Source organism: Mobula hypostoma, chromosome 5 (assembly GCF_963921235.1).
Source record: "Mobula hypostoma chromosome 5, sMobHyp1.1, whole genome shotgun sequence".
NCBI lineage: Eukaryota > Metazoa > Chordata > Chondrichthyes > Myliobatiformes > Myliobatidae > Mobula > Mobula hypostoma.
The window spans coordinates 134727620-134749291 of NC_086101.1; the positions used below are offsets into that span (position 1 = coordinate 134727620).

The 21672-nt window shown below is 42.1% G+C and overlaps 1 protein-coding gene across 6 annotated transcripts in view; it reads right to left on the bottom strand.

The window, feature by feature from the left end:
• The window catches only part of LOC134346998 (sorting nexin-30), a 345667-nt gene that overhangs the window by 89901 nt on the left and 234094 nt on the right, over positions 1-21672 (bottom strand). Inside the window, exon 1 of one of the 6 annotated variants that reach the window (XM_063048948.1) lies at positions 19830-20084. The exons of the other annotated variants lie outside the window; for them this stretch is intronic. Within the exon in view, the coding sequence (XP_062905018.1) occupies positions 19830-20048 (219 nt within the window). The 5' untranslated portion in view covers positions 20049-20084. Of the gene's footprint in view, positions 1-19829; positions 20085-21672 lie in introns of those variants that run through there. 6 annotated transcript variants of the gene reach the window in all.

Sequence of the window (21672 nt, forward strand, 5' to 3'; positions counted from 1 at the left end):
CAATTGCACCATGTCCAATTCAGGATCATTAAAATTACTATTCAACAAATTAGACAGCATTTATCTTGTAGGATGATAAGCTGCACACAGTAAGCAATATGGACTCCAGATTCTGTAGATGTTAGAATTGGGAGAGAAACTGCGGGAGTTACTCAAGGAGGTTTTTTTTTTTAAAAAAACAGTAAACAATGTGGTCATCTGAGGCTCCAAAACAAGTGCAGATAGTTTCCCCTATATTCCAGCCAACAAGAGAATATATCAATTTTCTACCTTTTATGAACATTGTACAACCATTGGTAGCCAATTAAAAACACTAACTGAATCACTTGCAGGATATCTTCTAACAAGAGCAAAACAAATTCCCTTCCAGCTATTAAAGTGCACCTTGGCCAAATGAAAAGTACAACAGCTGCCTATGTGCAATCCAACTCCCCCAGACAGTGAGATTCAATTAGAACAGAATAAACTAAAACAAAAAAATGAGCAGCCCAACTATACTACGCACTATACTAAAGAACATGGCATGCTTTTGAAGACCAACATTGCATGTTCAAAAAATTCAAATAGTAAAATATTGCAGACACTTATGATAAATACAAAACATCTGCCGTCTCTCCCCTCAGCTGCTGCCTGACTAGAGAGCTTCCAAAATTCTTTTATTTTAAAAGTTTACAGTATTCATAAAAATGCACACAGGAAATACAATCATGCATTCTTTTCATTCCATGGATGTCATGACTTGTTGACACTTGCTTCATTAAGCCAATATTTTCACAAAACACCAATGCTAATTATTTGTGACTTGACCAAAAGACCTACGGAGGTGTATAAGAGATCGCTAGATTGTGCCATTCAATATCAAGAGGTGACAGGGCCCTAGATTGTAGTACTTCTCCACAAAGTCTTTGTATTGGCTTCACAAAGTTTGTGTTCCTTAGCATTTGCTCCTACAATCTGTAAAGTGCTAGTCAGCAGAATTTAATTTGACATCTTGTGGCACCAAACGACCAAATTGTAAGCAAACCAAGTTGCAACTTTCACCAAACCAATGATCTTCCAGCAGCACTACATTATACTGTGCCCCTGAAAAGAGCCAACAGACGAGTCCCCTGTTATATTGCAGCTCAGGTTGAACAAGGACTCTTGCATCTTTTTCCAGACCTTTTTGCTCAAAGGAATAGACAATCATCTCTGCAACACTTGTTGGTAGTGAGAGTCTGACTGTGCAGGAGGAATCTGATGGGGTAAGCCCCTCTCACTGCCAGCCAAACAATACCTAGAAAATTGCTGATGAGTTATAACGAGATATTCTGTCAATTGCTAGAAACTAACCTAGAGGAATATGCACCACCTACACCCCCCCGCCACCCCAAGAATGTTTCTCACTGATCACTGCCTGACAGTCTTGTGGTCAAAGGTGATTTTCACACCTTGGTGGTGGCCATCAGGACAAGGGCAATATCAGGTACACTTTTTTCCCCATTCTATGAAAAGTTTTATTTTGTGTCTTTAGGTATTGTTCTATCTTAGATTTCCAGATGAAAAGGATAATAGTTTGGGCACAAACAATACCAAAAATACCTTGCCCCAATGACCAGGTCCTTGTCCATATCAAGAGCAAGTACTGCTTCTACAGTTCCAGATTTTGACCAGTCTTGGCTACCCAATCTAGGCAATCCTTGCCATATCCTTTCACACCTCAGAAGACCTACAGTACCTTCAGGCAGGTAGACTAAACAGTGAAAGGAATGCTGAATCAGTCAAAAAAAATGATTTACTCTTCCTGCAGTTAACTGCTCCCCCAGTGACACCAACTCTAACTGGTGTTACGTACCCCGTAACTGGGTTGCCAAACCAGCAGAAATGGACCACTTAGTTGGAGTCTGGATTACTGAAACTAAGAAAGTTTTATTAAAGAAATAAGCAACACAGTACTCTAATCATAAGGATATAAATGCAACAGGTTAGCAATGGTAAAACACACATGTACACAGAACTAGGATAATAGGATCAATCAAGCTCTATCGCAGTCTAGGGGTAAAATGATCAGTCTCAAGTGACACAGAGTTCAGTTCAGTTTAGTTCAGTTCGCAGTAATCGCTGTTGTGCCGTTGGGGAGAGAGAATGAATATGCAAATCGGATTCAGACCGACCTTTGTTCATCACAGTTAGCTTTCGGCGCGAGCCCTTTTTAATGTCTTCTGAGGTCACCGACTGTGACCCCTCCATTCCGGATACAATCGTTCTTCCGCGGTGAACCTGGCACCCAGGCAAGGGTGGACGCACACACCAGGTTCCTGCCGATCGTACCTTCTCACTCTGTGCATCTATGGTTGGTCCCGCGACCAGACCTCCAAAACTTCCACCAACTTGTGGGGGCACACCGCTTTTCCAGGGTCTCGTTATCTCATGGTGTCATGGTGTGTCCTGCCTTAGCGAACCTGTTCCTTTTATCCCCGTGCTGGGGTATCGCCTGTCCACCAAACTTCAAACAGTTCAGGTTCAAAGCAACCGGTCTCTGACAATACTCGGAACTGCGTCTCCTTTCATTAATCTCTCTCGTCTCCCATTAACACTTCTGAATGTTCCCCCATTGTCTTTCTTATCGGCCTCAATCTTCTGATAACTTGGTATTTTGTCACACTGGCTAAAGATGATAATTAATATACAGTTTAACCATCAGCCCACAGAGAAGATGGTGATGTCATCTATTACAGCAGGGTTTCTCAACCAGGGTTCCATGAGAGGTCGCTAGGGGTTCCGCAAGAGATTGTGATTCCAAAAATTTGTTTGAACTTCGCACATGTTATGCGAGCATTCACAGTGCAGGACAGTGACCGAGCAGACCCTTTACCAAGCTTGTTAGAGATCTCTCAGCTCAGTATGGCAGTGTGCAGTAGGACCATGTTTACCTGGTTGAGTCCATTCTCAAATTTTGACTCTAGATTGGGGAGGCTGTTGAAAATTGGTGAGCACTGTATTGCACAGAGGGGAGAACGGTAGGCTGATGGTGAGTGCTGTATTGCATGGAAGGCTGATAATTGGTGAGCGCTGTATTGCACGGAGGGGAGGACAGTAGATTGATGACGAGCACTGTATGCATGGAAGGGAGGAGCATGAAGTGCGTTTTCCAGGCATTGAATGGACTTGCCCAACCTGGGCTGTCACGTCAGCCTCTCCCTCCCAAATTACCTCCCCCAACTTCTTATGTGCCCCCGGCTGACGCATGGGTGCGAGCAAACTACCAGTGTAGTAGAAGATTGGAGGGAAATTTTCATTCTAACGATGGTCCAGAGTGGCAATTTTTGAAGAGGAGGTGCAAGATGGAAGAGAACGATTCTAGGTCTAGCCCTATAGACAATTTTGGTAAGGTTAATGTTGAATCTTCTGAGTCATTTTGCTGCACTAGTGCAACAACAGACAAAAAGAAAAAGAAGTTCCTCTTTACAATGAAAGCTACTTATCAGTGGGTTTTACATGGACTGGTGATCCAAGTTGTCCTATCCCATTGTGCCTACTCTGTGGCAAACAGCTTACAAATGTAGCAATGGCTCCAACACAATTGAAAACACACTTAACTACAAATCATAGCTATATGACACAAGTGCTGATTGGAATCTCAAAACAAACAGATTAAAGCTTTTGAAAATAAAGTCACAGTCAGTGAAAAAAAGTTCAGGAAGCAAGTTATTTAGCAGTTTTAAGACCAGTTCACTAGAGAATGCTAAAAAACTGAAAACCTGGACAAAGAGCACCAATCTCCTACTACGTACAGATATCCAGTGGCGTAGCAGAGAAAGTTCGGGTGTTTGAGCTGAAAGGTGAATTGCAGGAGTACTTTCAAGAAAATAGAAGGCCAGATTTTGCTGAGTGCTTTGAAGATGAAGAATGGCTGCAGAAACTAGCCTACTTTTTTCATCACATGAATCAGTCTCTGCAAGACCCTGGAGAAAATATTTTGACCTCAAGTGAAAAGATTCTTGGATTTGAACCTGAAACCAAAAAAATACATACTGGAAATGGGTTGTTGCAGCTTTGGGGGAGGGGAGGTAGGGGGCTTTGGGGTTCTAATTCTTTGGGACACCCTTGTGTTTGTGGATGTCTGCAAAGAACAAGAATTTCAGGTTGTATATTCTATACATTCTCTGATATTAAATAGAACTATTGAAATGCCCAAAAAACTAGATAATACCATGGAGAATGAAAAACTGAGTTAATATTAGAGATAGATCTTGGAGATAATATCAAATAATTCAATATCCCCAAAATTCATAACAAGATGGAAGATGAAATATGATTCGACTGGGATTTTTGGAACAGCATAATTGGCAATAGACGTCAGGGAGGGATTGGGAGGGAGAATTAAAGTGAAGGGCAACTTGAAGCTCAAAAAAAAAGTCTTGCAGACAGACTGATTTATTCTGTAAAGCATTCCCTTCAGAATGCTGTAAGATAGAGAGGGACCTGGTGGTGGAATCTCACTAATTGAACAGAAATGGCAAAAAGATGATCCACTGAATGCAGAGGGGAAAATAAACTAAGGCCGAAGGGAAAGAAAAAGGAAGATTTATCAGAGATGGTCGAGTGAAAAGTCTCATCACCAGAGCAGTGACAGGAGAAACTGGGAAAGTGTGGGAAGAGACATGTATAGTCAATATAGCAATGAACTTAAAGTGGATATTAGTGAATAATCTGTTTCCAAAAGGGACCAGTTAGAAGTGAGAAGACAGGAAATTGGCAGCAAAACTAAACTAGTTCTGCGCAAGAAGTAAAACAACACTAATTCAAGCAGTAATTGACTTAACAGAAAAGTTGGGGGTGGGTTCTTAATGGGACTGAAATGATGGCTTTTCTGCATATCACAGAGAAACATGCACTTTATGAGCCTGTGTGAATTCCCACAGCTACAACTTTGACGTAGAGAAAGCAGGTGGGTTCAGGGGAAGTTGTTCAGTACAAAAGAGTTTAGCCAGGTAAGCACAGACGTTAAGAGTGGGAACTGGTTAACCAAGGGAGCAGAGGACGCTGAAATGATCCTATATGAGACAGAGGGAAAGAGGGATTCCATGCAGTGAAGATGAATGAGTTATTTGGAGTAAGAAAACTAAAATAAATGTTTAAGGGGTAAATGACATTAGAGCTATAATGGAAATGAGTGACAAGTTTCTGGACCAGGGAGAAAGGATGGACCCAAGTAGATTTAAATAGGCATCTTGAGTAAAAGAAAAATTGAATCCAGTAGTCAAATATTGAGAAGCAAAAACCTGTATATACTGAAAAATAAACTGAGAATACGCAACAGACAGCAAACACAAGTCAAACAGTATAGCACAGCAACGGCCCTTCAGGTCACAATATTGTACTGAACTTAAGCAATTAACTAAACTAGCCCCTTCTGCCTATAAAATGCCCATACCCCTCCATTCTCTACAAATTCATTCACCCATCCAAGAGCCTCTTAAATGCCTCTATCATATTTGCCTCCGCCTGAGTGTATTCCACACACCCACATATTTCAAAAAAAAAACTTGTCCCACATATCTCCTTTGAACTTGCCCCTCTTAACTTAAATGCATTCCACCTCGTATTAGGATAGTTCAACCCTGGGGAAAGGATACAGATCCTACTCCATCTAAGCCTCTATCTCTAATAAACTTCTATTAGGTTTCCCCTCAGACACCGCAACTCTAGAGAAAACAACCAAATTTTGTCCAACCTCTCCTTGCAGAGGATGCCTTCTAATCCAGGCAACATCTGGTAAACCTTGCACACTCTGCAAAACATCCACATCCATCCTTAAATGGGGCAAGCAGAACTGAATTCAATTCAATATTCCAAAACATACCTAACTAACGTTTTATAAAACTACAGCACAACTTCCTGATTCAAAATTAGTGACCGACTAAAAAGGCAAGCATTTCATACGCCTTCTTTACTACCCCATCAACCTATGCAATCACTTTAAGGGATACACGGACTTGGATCCCAATATTCCTCTCTGCCTCAATACTGGCAAGACTCTTGCCATTAACAGTTTACTGTCTCTAGATTTGATCTCCTAAAGCAGTGGTCCACAACCACCGGGCCACAGACCAGTACCGGGCCGCGAGGAAACGATACGATTTGGCAATATGAAACAATGAGTCAGCTGCACCTTTCCTCATTCCCTGTCACACCCACTGTTGAACTTGAACGCACGCGAGGTCACTTGGTCATTAACCTACAACTACTCGGTGAGTGAAAAAAACGTCGCTTGAGTATTTCTTTGGAAGAGGTGGTAAGGAACATAAAAGGCCCAACGATGATGATAATGCAGAAACAGCTGAGGCCGAGACAATAAAAAAAAAGCTTCAACGGAAAATACGACGAGTCGTACATAAAATATAGCTTCATTGCGACCGATGACTCGCACACTCCAAGCCCCCTGTGTGTGATATGTGGAGACAAGCTGTCTAATGGGGCAATGGAGCCCTCAAAACTGCTTCGGCACCTTGAGTCCAAGCACCCTGCATTTAAAGACAAACCCGTTGAGTTTTTTGAGCAGAAAAAAGGTGAGCAAGTGGAACAGAAGCAAGTGCAGAGAACCACCACCTCCACAAATGCTGCTGCTCTGAGAGCGTCGTACTTAGTGGCTAGCCATATTGCTAAGGCTAAGAAGCCTTTCACTGTTGGTGAAGAATTGATTCTGCCTGCTGCCAAGGATATGTGCCGTGAACTGTTGGGAGAAGCTGCAGCTAACAAGATGGCACAAGTTATCAATCACATCAAAGCAAAAGCCCTCAACTCACGTCTGTTTGAGCAGCTATGCAGAGCAGAAACGCCTTCTCTTACACACCGAAGTCCAGTGGCTATCAAGGGGGAGAGCCCTGGCCAGGGTTTTTGAGTTAAGAGAGCAGCTACAGAGATTTCTTTCAGGAAAAAAGTCACCACTGGCAGCACACTTCAGTGACGAGGATTGGATAGCAAAATTCGCTTATATGTGTGATATCTTCAACCTGCTCAATGAACTCAATTTGTCACTTCAAGGGAGAATAACAACTGTCTTTAAGCTGGCAGATAAAGTGTCTGCTTTCAAAGTCAAACTGGAACTGTGGAGACGGCAAGTGGACAAGGGCATATTTGACATGTTCCCAATATTAGCTGGGATTTTGGGAGAGACTGAGGCTGGACCGTCCTTCTCACAGCTGGTGCGCGATCACCTATCATCGCTGTCGACAGAATTCGAGTCAGCATGGATTTACGGAGGGAAATCGTGCTTAACTAATCTGGAATTTTTTGAGGATGTAACTATGAAAATGGACAAGGGAGAGCCAGTGGATGTAGTGTACCTGGACTTTCAGAAAGCCTTTGATAAAGTCCCACATAGGAGATTAGTAGGCAAAATTAGGGCACATGGTATTGGGGGGCAGAGTACTGACATGGATTGAAAATTAGCTGGCTGACAGGAAACAAAGAGTAGCGATTAACGGGTCCCTTTCAGAATGGCAGGCGGTGACCAGTGGGGTACCGCAGGGTTCAGTGCTGGGACCGCAGCTGTTTACAATATACATTAATGATTTAGATGAAGGGATTAAAAGTAACATTAGCAAATTTGCAGATGACACTAAGCTGGGTGGCAGTGTGAAACGCAAGGAGGATGTTATGAGAATGCAGGGTGACTTGGATAGGCTGGGTGAGTGGGCAGATGCATGGCAGATGCAGTTTACATTTATCCACTTTGGTTTTAAGAACAGGAAGGCAGATTATCTAAATGGAGTCAAGTTAGGAAAAGGGGAAGTACAACGAGTTCTAGGTGTTCTTGTACATCAGTCAATGAAAGCAAGCAGGCAGCGAAGAAAGCTAATGGCATGCTGGCCTTCATAACAAGGGGAATTGAGTACAGGAGCGAGGAGGTCCTTCTGCAGCTGTACAAGGCCCTGGTGGGACCACACCTGGAGTCCTGTGTGCAGTTTTAGTCTCTAAATTTGAGGAAGGACATTCTTGCTATTGAGGGAGTGCAGCATAGGTTCACAAGGTTAATTCCCAGGATGGCGGGACTATCATATGTTGAAAGATTGGAGCGACTGGGCTTGTATACACTGGAATTTAGAAGGATGAGAGGGGATCTGATTGAAACATATAAGATTATTAAGGGATTGGACACGCTGGAGGCAGGAAGCTTGCTCCTGCTGATGGGTGAGTCCAGAACCAGAGGCCACTGTTTAAGAATAAGGGGTAGGCCATTTAGAACGGAGTTGAGGAAAAACTTTTTCACCCAGAGAGTGGTGGATATGTAGAATGCTCTGCCCCGGAAGGCAGTGGAAGCCAAGTCTCTGGATGTTTTCAAGAAAGAGATGGATAGAGCTCTTAAAGATAGCAGAATCAAAGGTTATGGGGATAAGGCAGGAACTGGACACTGATTGTGGATGATCAGCCATGATCACAGTGAATGGGTGTGCTGGCTCGAAGGGCTGAATGGCATACTCCTGCATCTATTGTCTAATATCCCCCTCATAATTTTAAATACCTCTATCAAGTCCTCCCTCAACCTTCTGTGCTCCAAAGAATAAAGACCCAACTTGTTCAACCTTTCTCTGTAACTTAGGAGATGAAACCCAAGTAACATTCTAGTAAATCTTCTCTGTACTCTCTCAAATTTATTGACATCTTTCCTATAACTCCAGTGACCAGAACTGTACACAATATTCCAAATTTGGTCTTACCAATGCCTTGTACAATTTCAACAATACATCCCAACTCCTATACTCAATGCTCTGATTTATAAAGGCCAGCATACCAAAAGCTTTCTTCACCACCCTATCCACACGAGATTCCACCTTCAGGGAATTATGCACCATTATTCCTAGATCCCTCTGTTCTACTGCATTCTTCAATGCCCTACCATTTACTATGTATGTCCTATTTTGATTAGTCCTACTAAAATGTAGCACCTCACATTTATCAGCATTAAGCTCCATCTGCCATCTTTCAGCCCACTCTTCTAACTGGCCTAAATCTCTCTGCAAGCTTTGAAAACTTACTTCATTATCCACAACTCCACCTATCTTAGTATCACCTGCATACTTACTAATCCAATTTACCACCCCATCATCCAGATCATTAATATATATGACAAACAACATTGGACCCAGTACAGATCCCCGAGGCACATCTCTACACACCGTCCTCCAATCTGACACACAGTTATCCACCACTACTCTCTGGCGGCTCCCATCCAGCCACTGCTGAATCCATTTTACTACTTCAATATTAATACCTAACAATTGAATCTTCCTAACTAACCTTCCGTATGGAACCTTGTCAAAGGCCTTACTGAAGTCCATATAGATAACATCCACCGCTTTACCCTAGTCAACTTCCTAGTAACCTTTTCAAAAAATTCAATCAGATTTGTCAAACATGCCTTTCCACTCACAAATCCACATTGACTGTTCCTAATCAGACCCTGTCTATCCAGATAATTATATATGCCATCTCTAAGAATACTTTCCATCAATTTACCCACCACTGCCGTCAAACTCAAGAGGCTAATAATTGCTAGGTTTACTCTTAGAACCCTTTTTAAACAATGGAACAACATGATCAATACCCAATCCTCCGGCACCATCCCCATTTCTAATGACATTTGAAATATTTCTGTCAGAGTCCCTGCTATTTCCACACTAACTTCCCTCAAGGTCCTAGGGAATATCCTGTCAGGAGTCGGAGACTTATCCACTTTTATATTCCTTAAAAGCACCAGTACTTCCTCTTCTTTAATCATCATAGTTTCCATAACTACCCTACTTGTTTCCCTTACCTCACACAATTCAATATCCTTCTCCTTAGTGAATACCGAAGAAATCGTTCAAAATCTCCCCCATCTCTTTTGGCTCCGCGCATAGCCATCCACTCTGATTCTCCAAGGCAGCGGTCCCCAACCACCGGGCCGCAGAGCACATGCTACCGGGCCGCGAGGAAACAATATGATTTGGCGCTATGAGTCAGCTGCACCTTTCCTCATTCCCGGTCACGGTCACTGTTGAGTTTGAACGCGCGTGAGGTCATTACACACGTGTCATCCATGGCGCGGGAAGGAGATCAACTCCTCGAGCTCGCAAATTGACGGCGGGCTGAAAAGTATGTTTGACATAACATCTCTGCCGGCATTCTGGATCAAAGTCAAGGCTGAATATCCTGAGATAGCCACGAAAGCACTGAAAACGTTGCTTCCATTTCCAACGTATTTCTGCAATGAATGCAACGAAAACTAAATCGCGGAATAGACTGGACATAAGGAACCCCCTTCGAGTATCGCTGTCTCCCGTCACCCCTCGACAGGACTGACTTGTTGCAGGGAAACAAGCCCAGGGCTCCCACTAATTCAGCGATATTGGTGTGTTGCAATTATTTTATATGTTCATACGGGGGAAAATGTGCGCTGTGTGTTTAATATCTTAAAATGTTATGATGCTATTGACTTAAGTGATCTATATAACCATATAACAATTACAGCACGGAAATAGGCGATCTCGGCCCTTCTAGTCCGTGCCGAACGCTACTCTCACCTAGTCCCGCCAACCTGCACTGAGCCCATAACCCTCCATTCCTTTCCTGTCCATATAGCTAACCAATTTTTCTTTAAATGATAATATCGAACCTGCCTCTACCACTTCTACTGGAAGTTCGTTCAACACTTACTTCAAGCTCCCCTGATAATTGACTTATCACTATATTCATGCGAGGAAAATATGCACTGTGTGTTTAATATTAAATTCATTAGATAAACCCTTTTAGAAACGAAATTGAGTGTATTAGCCACCTATCACCTATATTCCAGTCGTGATTAACAACCACCCTCAAACCCCCAATCGAACAGAATCGCCGAAAACGATTTGTGGGGTGGGGGAGAGAATCAGCATATCACGCATGCGCACTGGTGCCCGCGCGAGGCTTCATGGTCATTGTAGTCTTTCTCGGGGCAAACACAACGTATTTGATGGCAACTCTTGTCCGTTGGCAACCCTACCCGCCCCCCCCCACCCCGGTCGGCCGGTCCGCAAGAATATTGTAAATATTAAACTGGTCCACAGTGCAAAAAAGGTTGGGGACCCCTGCTCCAAGGGACCAATTTTATCCCTCACTATCCTTTTGCTATTAATATAACTGTAGAAACCCTTTGGATTTATTTTCACCTTACTTGCCAAAGCAACCTCCTATCTTCTTTTAGCTTTTCTAATTTCTTTAAGGTTCTTTTTACATTTTTTATATTCCTCGAGCACCTCATCTACTCCAAGTTGCCTATATTTATTGTAGATGTCTCTCTTTTTCTGAACCAAGTTTCCAATTTCCCTTGAAAACCATAGCTCTCTCAAACTTTTAACCTTTCCTTTCAATCTAACAGGAACATAAAGATTCTGTACCCTCAAAATTTCACCTTTAAATGACCTCCATTTCTCTATTACATCCTTCCCACAAAACAAATTGTCCCAATCCAGTCCTTCTAAATCCTTTCGCATCTCCTCAAAGTTAGCCTTTCTCCAATCAAAAATCTCAACCTTGGGTCCAGTCCTATCCTTCCCATAATTATATTGAAACTAATGGCACTGTGATCACTGGACCCAAAGTGCTCCCCAACATATACCTCCATCACCTGAACTATCTCATTCCCTAACAGGAGATCCAAAACTGCCCCTTCTCTAGTTGGTACCTCTATGTATTGCTGCAAAAAACTATCCTGCACACATTTTACAAACTCCAAACCATCCAGCCCTTTTACAGAATGGGTTTCCTAGTCTATGTGTGGAAAATTAAAATCTCCCACAATCACAACCTTGTGCTTACTACAAATATCTGCTATCTCCTTACAAATTTGCTCCTCCAATTCTCGCTCCCCATTAGGTGGTCTATAATACACCCTTATAAGCATTACTACACCTTTCCCATTCCTCAATTCCACCCAAATAGCCTCCCTAGAGGAGTCCTCTAATCTACCCTGCCAAAGCGCTTCGCTATAATACTTTCTCTGACAAGCAATGCAACACCTCCCCCTCTTGCCCCTCCGATTCTATCACACCTGAAGCAATGAAATCCAGGAATATTTAGTTGCCAATCACACCCCTCCTGTAACCATGTTTCACTAATACCTACATCATATTTCCAGGTATCAATCCATACTCTAAGCTCATCCACCATTCTTGCAATGCTCCTAGCATTAAATTAGATGCATTTAAGAAACTCTCTGCCTCTTACTGTTTATCCCTAATGTTGCAAACAACTTTGTTATCTTTTTCATCCTTCTCCCCTACATCTTCAGTCTGAGTGCTCCTGATCTCTATCCCCTGCCTATCCTCCCTCACACACTGTCTACTAGCTTTCTCTATTTGTGAACTAACCTCCTCTCTCCTAGTCTGTCCAATTTGATTCCCACCCCCCAACCATTCTAGTTTAAAGTCTCCCCAGTAGCCTTCGCAAATCTCCCCACCAGGATATTGGTCCCCCTAAAATTCAAGTGCAACCTGTCCTTTTTGTACAGGTCACACCTGCACCAAAGAGGTCCCAATGATCCAGAAACTTGAATCCCTACCCCCTGCTCCAATCCCTCAGCCACACATTTATCTTCCACCTTATTCCATTCCTACCCTCACTGTCACGTGTCACAGGCAGTAATCCCAAGATTACTATCTTTGCAATTCTTCTCAACTCCCTTCCTAACTCCTTATATTCTCCATTCAGGACCTCTTCCCTTTTCCTACCTAGTCATTGGTACCTATATGTACCACGACCCCTGGCTCTTCACCCTCCCACTTCAGGAAATCTTGGACACGATCAGAAGCATCCCGGACCCTGGCACCAGGGAGGCAAACTACCATCCGGGTCTCCGGATGTTTATGAGTCAGTGTCAAAATATTGTAGTGTATTCGTTTGTTTGTCCTAACTTTGACTTCTCTTAATTCAGATAAAATGTTTCACCATATGGAATGTTAACGGTCTGAGGAATCCTATAAAAAGGAGAAAAGTAATGAATAAGCTTAAGAGACAAAAACGAGATGTGGTATTTCTACAGGAAACACATTTATCAGCAGAGGAATCAGTAAAGCTACTGGGGGGGCGGGTCTACAGATCATGTTTTTTTACAGTGCAGGGTCAACTAAGAGCAGGAGCGTTATAACACTTATCAATAGGCAGCTGCAGTTTAGATGTGAGAGACAGATCAAAGATGAAGCAGGGAGAATTATTATTTTGGCAGAAGTACAGAAGCAACATATCATTTTAGCAAACATATGCACATAATATAGAAGATACAAGATTTTTTATTGATCTTGAAGGAAAGTTACATTCTATTAGAGAATATGATATCATACTTGGGGGAGATTTTAATTTGGTAATGGATCCAAGTCACTTGGATATAACCTTCTGTGGGTGTCTCAATGTGCAATTGGTATTATAATATCAGATCATGCTTGGGTTTGTCTAGAGACAATACCTCAGTATAAGAGAATGCAGTCACTGAGATGGAGATTCAATACTTAGGCAAGCTATGAGACAACAAATCAAGGAGTGTTTAGAGATAAATACACCTACGGCCTCCTCGGCAGGGACTAACTGGGAAGCCCTGAAGGCAGTTTCGAGGGGATATACTATTCAACATACTACTTATACAAAAAAACCAAAATAATCAGAATAATTAGAAAATAAAATCAAAGAGATTGAGACAGCGTTGAAGCAGCAGATGTCATCCAAAGATTTGAGAGAACTAACACGGCTGAAATATTAATACAATCTAATATTATCGCAGACAGTAGAATTATTGCCTTTCAGGCCAAGACAAAGGCAATTTGAATCAGGGGAGAAAGCTGGCAAGCTTCTGGCAAGGGGTATAAAACAGAGAGAATCAATACCTATCATCCCAGCTATTAGATCAGCAACAGGTGATACTCTGACGACAACTAAAAGTATTAAAGATGCATTCCAAGATTTTAATAAGGACCTATATACATCAACCTCCAACTCTAGTGAGGAAGAAATTGATAGCTTTCTGAGGCCATTAGGGTTACCTAAGTTGACAAAAGAACACCACCTTGATTCCGCTATAAAATTGGAAGAAATTATATCAGTGATTAAGACCTTACCTACTGGGAAAGCTCCTGGCCCAGATGGATTTACAGCAGAATTTTTTTTACTGCTATGTGGAGGAGCTAGCTCCGCTACTGCTGAATATGTACAATGAGTCTATAGAGCGGAGTAATTTACCCCCCCTACTTTATCACAAGCGCTAATTACATTGATTCTGAAAGAGGGTTAAGACCCATGTGAATGTAAGAATTATAGACCAAATTCCCTAATCCCAATAGATGTGAAAATTTTATCAAAGATCCTTGCAAACTGTTTAGACACAGTAATAACACGGTTGATACATAGTGATCAAGTGGGATTTATCAGGGGCTGCAGCTCATCTGATAACATAAGGCAAAGGTTGAAGGTGTTGTGGATAGTGTGGAGGGCTGTCAGAGGTTACAGCGGGACATTGACAGGATGCAAAACTGAGCTGAGAAGTGGCAGATAGAGTTCAACCAAGTGTGAAGTGGTTCATTTTGGTAGGTCAAATATGATGGCAGAATATAATATTAATGGTAAAAGTCTTGGCAGTGTGGAGGATCAGAGGGATCTTGGGGTCCGAGTCCATAGGATGCTCAAAGCAGCTGTGCAGGTTGACGCTGTGGTTAAGAAGGCATACGGTGTATTGGCCTTCATTAATCGTGGAATTGAATTTAGGAGCCGAGAGGTAATGTTGCAGCTATATAGGACCCTGATTAGACCCCACTTGGAGTACTATTCTCAGTTCTGGTCGCCTCACTACAGGAAGAATGTGGAAGCCATAGAAAGGGTGCAGAGGAGATTTACAAGGATGTTGCCTGGACTGGGGAGCATACGTTATGAAAACAGGTTGAGTGAACTCAGCCTTTTCTCCTTGGAGCAATGGAGGATCAGAGGTGACCTGATCGAGGTGTATAAGATGATGAGAGGCACTGATCATGTGGATAGTCAGAGGTTTTTTTCCCCAGGGCTGAAATGGTTGCCACAAGAGGACACAGGTTTAAGGTGCTGGGGAGTAGGTACAGAGGAGATGTCAGGGGTAAGTTTTTTTTACTCAGAGAGTGGTGAGTGGAATGGGCTGCCGGCAACGGTGGTGGACGCAGATATGATAGTGTCTTTTAAGAGACTTTTGGAAAGGTACATGGAGCTTAGAAAAATGGAGGGCTATGGAGAAGTCTAGTAATTTCTAAGGTAAGGACATATTCGGCACAACTTTGTGGGCCGAAGGGCCTGTATTGTGCTGTAGGTTTTCTCTGTTTCTATGAGGCGTCTTGTGAATACCCTGTATTATATGGTTGGTGGCTGATAATTAGTCACCTATAACAGCTATATCACTCGATGCTGAAAAAGCATTTTATCTGTTTAAGATTCTTCAATTTTTTTGGATTTGGACCCATCTTTTTAAAATGGATTAGAAACTGAAACAGAAACAGAAGCATCCTGTACACTGGTAGTGGTCACCAACTGGTCAATCGCAATCGACCAGTCAATCTTTGAGGCTTTCCCAGTAGATCCCGAAAAGAAAAATAAATACAAAGACTGTTGTAATGTGAGCATTATAAAAATAAGTAATACTAATTACGATAATGGTAATATAGCAATACTTCCACTACTGAAAGCTGATTGTAAAGAGATAGAGAGGTTGTGGGGTTTTAGTTCCATTCGTTCTGCCCAGTGCGCATGTGTGTAGCTCCCCCGCCATGCACCGCGGTAGAAAAGACCGGAAGTAAAACCCCACAACCCAGAATACTATCATAATTAGTATTACTTATTTCTATAATGCTCACATTACAACACCTTTAATTCTGTTTCATTATTTAATTTTATTTCAACACCAAACATAAATGAATAAAGATTGACTGTTGCACTCAGTATGATGACTGAGGCTGAATACTTTCTGCTAGTTCCCTGAAATTTGGCTCATAACTACAGACAGCCAGTTTGAGAGAGTCTGTGAGGTGTCTGTCAGTAAGACAGCTCCTGTACTTAGATTTCATAGCTTTCATCTGTTGCAGCGCAGCACCCTCACAAACCTCCTGACAGACTGAATATTTGAATGGACAGTTTCCTTTGTCAGACAGAATGTTGAATCTGCCACGTTTTTCAGGTGTTTTGTATTGGTAAGCTGTTACTGAGACACTAGTATAAGTTTCAGAGGTACGCAAGATAATGACACCACTGTTTTTTGTTTCCCAGTTCTTTTACATTTGGGGAATGTTGGAATTTAAAGGGGGAGAAGTGTTGTAATGTGAGTATTATAAAGATAAGTTAATACCAATTAGGATAATGGTAATATAGCAATACTCCCGCTACGGAAAGCTGTTTGTAAACAGAGGTTGTTTCTGGTGTTGCGGGGGTTTTCCTTCCGGTCTTTTCTGCGCATGTATGTATAAGCCCCTCCACAGCATTGGTTTTGCCACCCCAGATAAAGTTGTTCCTTTGGACATGAAGTTGTCGGGTGGTACTTTTTCAAAGTAGAAGTTACTACAAAAGGTATGAAGTATTATAATATTCTTAAAGAAAGACAGCTATGGCCTGTTTGATATGCTAGTTAGTGTTTTCTTGATTGAATTAATTTGAAAGTTTAACAAAAGCATTTTATGTAATTCAGATACAATTAGCCCAAATAAAAGGCGTCAAGTTGGAAGTACAATCTGAGTTATTTTTTCTCTAAACAATTTATTGGGTAGATCTTGCCTTTCACTAAGGCCGAGGTAGGGGATCTAGGGCTTAAAAAGGTTGGCGACCACTACTGTACAGAATCATACAGTGATGGTCTGAGGAAACTAATGAGCTTCTACGTGACTGCTTTAATTCAGTAACTGGTCCGTGTTCAAAGACTCAGCTGTCAGCCTAGAAGAGTATGGCACCACCATCGTCAGTAAGTCTGTTGAGAACTGTGCAAAGAGGACAGTCAATGGGGTCAAGTCTTCATTTTAACAAGAAAAACGCACCACTTGAAATGTGAATTTTTGTAGTACACCCATCCAACACGTTGTGTAACCAACATGATTACACAAAAAAAATTCAGAAACTTAAAACATCCCTAGATGCAAGTTGATTTACAATAATAATCAGTCTGGTACATAGTGACATTGGTTAATATTGTGATTGCTGTCTTGCACACACTTTAACCACAAATATCTTAAATTTCTACACATTCTCAATCATTTTTACACTCCAAGTGATACAATCTTCAGATGCACAAACACCATTTGAAGTTATTATCTGAAATCTACCACTATGACATTACAGAAAGCAGAGCAGAACACACAACAGTACTTCAACAAAAGCATTATCCAGCCATCTGATTCAAGTATATTTGAAAATTCTCCTAACATTTGGTGGTTGGAAGTGAGGAGAAATGATGAATGAACTAAACAGTAATAAATTCAATTAAAATGATTTGAAAAAGTAATCCATTGTATTCAGCATTTTTTTTTTACATATACATCTTTGCTACAACAGATAAAACAAAAATAGAAACTTTGCAAGAACAAATGCAATTTAAAAAAAAAATCAGGATTAGAGAATAAGATTGCATTCGCCATTTTTGCCATTGCAAAATTTAACTTTTACCTGTATTAATCAAGATGAAATTCCTGTAAAATTTTTAAAATAACAATGAAAACTATCTTGCTAAAAGCACTTTTACAAAGAATTCATTACCTATCAACATAAATAATGTATTATTTATACTATCCAATAAAGCACTACGAGGTGAAAGGAATGTCCTAACCAAAAACATTTTGATAGTAGACTTCCCAACAAAAGCACCAATAGCATTTCATATTGAAAACTTTACTCATTAATGGTCAATAGCCAGATACTTGTTATTCAAACTAAATTACAATACATTGTATTGCTCACCTCTATACAGGATAGAAGAGGCAGCCAAGAAGGATGCAATGGGCACTTATTGTTCAATATGGACAGTATATGGTCTCTCACACCAGAAGACTCAAGTTTATGACCCATTCAATGATCCCAAAATTTAGACTGATGCACTCGGTATTTAACTGACAGAGACTCCAGCATATTAAAATCAAATGTGTTCTCCAGCTAGCCTGAAAGCCCATTTTGAATAACAGAATCCTTCTCTACTCCTGGGTCAAAATCTATCTGTCAATCAACATCACAAATACAACCTGATGAAAGGAAATGAAACCAAAAACATCGACTGCTCTTTCCTCAGAGGATGCTTGGTAATTTTAAATTACTACACAGGATATGGCTAGCACAGGCAAGATCAATAATTATCGTTCATTCACAAAATGATGATAGCCTGACAAGGGGCTGTTGGTTTTTGGCACCTTCTGCTTACATTTCAGATTTCTAATTTTTTTGTTTGCAGGAGCTTCCTATGCACAAAATAACTGTATGCAAGACTGGCTATCTGATCAGATGGTATCACATTTAGGTCATGGTCATAAATTTCTGTCCCCCAACTCCACTGAAATGACCACAAAAATTTAGGCTTACAATTCCAATCAAGATGCTGTCAGAGGAGGTATCTTTGCCAAACTTCCCTTCTAGGTGGATAAAAATCCTACTGCATTTCAATGTGCTTATTCTGATGTCCTGAACAATATTTAATCCTCATTCAGCAGGACAAAATGCAGATTACCTGGTAATAATTGCAAGACAAAGTACTGGAGGAACTCAGCTGGTCAGACTGCATCCATGTAGGAAATGAGCAGTCAATGTTTCAGGCCCAGAACTTTCAACAGGACTAAAAAAAAAAGTGAGGCCGAAGCTAGAATAAGCATGGGGCGGGGGGGGGGGTGGATGGAAAGAGAAGAGAAGGGGAGGTACACAAGCTGGCAGAGCCACCTCTCACCTGGATTCACTAATCATTAGCCCCTTCTCACCTGGATTGTGTATGCTGCTCCAGATTTCCAGCATCTGCAATCTCTCGTGACCCTCATCTTGCTGTTTATGGGTCCATTTAATATTCAAATCAGCTAATGTTTCAGACATTAGATGCAGCAACAATATTTCAAGATTACTTCATCTGCTTTAACGCTCTGAGATATTCAAGTAGATACAAAAGAAATCCCAAACTTTTCTATAAGTGCCCATCAATTTCTCTGTAAAAATACCCCTACTACCAAAATTCACTGCCTGCAAAGCAACCCATGATGGAAATGAACTTATAAATTTTAAAAATACTTAGAGATAAACTGGTGTAAACTTTACAGGCAGAGTCCGACTTCAGGAAAGACAATGAAATTTTGAGATGACAGCAAAGAAGAAATTGAACACCAAAGCTCTCAGGGAGCAAACATCCCAAGAGTCACATTTCCCACCTCCACCACTACCTGTAGCATCAAATAACCATTTACCACCATTACACCTATTTATCAGGTTACCTCACACCAGACCTCCAATGCCCCACTTCATCACTCACCCCATCTCCCTCACACAAACCCCATAAACTCATCACTAACACATGCCCTCACCCATGTCACCCAACACACCTAGCTCCTAGCCACAATCCTTTCATTCACCCCTGGTCATCCACAACCACTCTCCCCACCCTCCCTTGTACAGAGCACCCTTCTCTCCCACTCACAGCCCCTCCCCATCCTCCGCTCACAGCCACCACCCACCCTCTTCCGTACCCCTTACAACAGCCCACACTCACCTCACAGCCCCACCCCTCCCACCACAGCTACCACTTCCCCACCCCTCCCACCACAGCTACCACCTCCCCACCCCTCCCACCACAGCTACCACTTCCCCACCCCCACCTTGTCCCCATCTGCCGTTGCCGTTGCTGTTGATGTTGTCGCGTCGGGTCCAGACGACAGCAGTTCCTCGGCCGATAACGGGTGCGAAACGTCGCAAATGGATCTTGGGCCCGAGGAGGGCAACGCTTTGCACATCGCACTCATGGCGCCCGAGTCGTCTCCTTCTCCTCCCGTTGCTCCGTCCTCTACCCGAGCTTCTGCTACTGCCAGCACCTCCATTTAAAAAAACAGCAGCCCAGATCCTCCCCTCCAACCCGTGCCGCTACCACTGCGCATGTCAGGACTCGCCCCTCACGCTGTAATACCAGGTTTCTCCGTCAGGGGGAGCTGCCACCGGTGATTGCATCGACTGCGTCTGCATTTATTGCTCTCTGGTGCTTGACCTTTCCCCTACTCAACCTCCCCGTGCTGTAGGTTCCAGCTGTGCCAATTAAACCATAGGGATATGATATTCTCTAGCGACAGGTAGCGCTTCATTAGGGGAACATCGCTATCAAATCACAACCAGTTTGTATTGCATTATAACTCAGCAAGAATCAGAATCACTGGCATGTGACGTGAAATTTGTTAACTTAGCAGCAACAGTACAATGCAATACATAATATAGGAAAAAAAAGACATCAATTACAGTATACATATATTAAATAGATTAAGAATTGTGCAAAAAACAGAAATTCTCTATATTAAAAAAGTGAGGTAGTATCCACACATCGAATGAAGAAGTTCTCAGAAGAGCCCAAGCAGTTCGATCACTCATACCAACAATAAGAGAAAAACAACTCAGATTCCTAGGACACATCGTGCGGAAAGATGAACTAGAAAAACTCATACTCTCTGGAAAGATTGAGGGGAGTAAACCTAGAGGAAGACCTCGGCTTATGTACATCAAAAGCATTGCCAGGTGGCTACACATCGAGGAAATGGAAGTCATGCAAAAAACGAAGGATAGATCTATATGGAAAACCACGGTCACCAAAGTCCGCATCGGATATGGTACCTAGACAGACAGACAGAGGTAGTATCCAAGGGTTCAATGTCCATTTAGGAATCAGATGGCAGAATGGGAGAAGTTGTTCCTGAATCACTGAGTGTGTGCTTTCAGGCTTCTGTACCTTCTACCTGATGGTAACAGCTAGAAAAGGGCATGCCCTGAGTGCTGGAGGTCCTTAATAATGGACGCTGCCTTTCTGAGACACTGCTCCTTGAAGATGTCCTGGGTACTTTGTAGGCTCGTATCCAAGATGGAGCCAACTAAATTTACAACCCTCTGCAGCTTTATTTCGGTCTTGTGCAGTAGCCCCCCCCCATACCAGACAGTGACGCAGCCTGTCAGAATGCTCTCCACAGTGCATCTATAGAAGTTTTTGAGTGTACTTGTTGACATACCAAATCTCTTCAAACTCCTAATGAAATGCAGCTGCTGTCTTGCCTTCTTTATAACTGCATTGATATGTTGGGACCAGGTTAGATCCTCAGAGATCTTGACATCCAGGAACTTGAAACTACTCAATCTCTTCACTTCTGATCCCTCGATGAGGATTGGTATGTGTTCCTTCGTCTTATCCTTCCTGAATTCCACAATCAGCTTTTTCGTCTTACTGACGTTGAGTGCCAGGTTGTTGCTGTGGCAGCATTCCAGTAGTCGGCATATCTCACTTCTGTATGCCCTCTCATCACCACCTGAGTCTCTACCAACAATGGTTGTATTGTCAGCAAATTTATAGATGATATTTGAGCTATGCCTAGCCACACAGTCATGGGTATATAGAGAATAGAGCAGTGGGCTAAGCACACACCCCTGAGGTTCACCAGTATTGATCATCAGCGAGGAGGAGATATTATC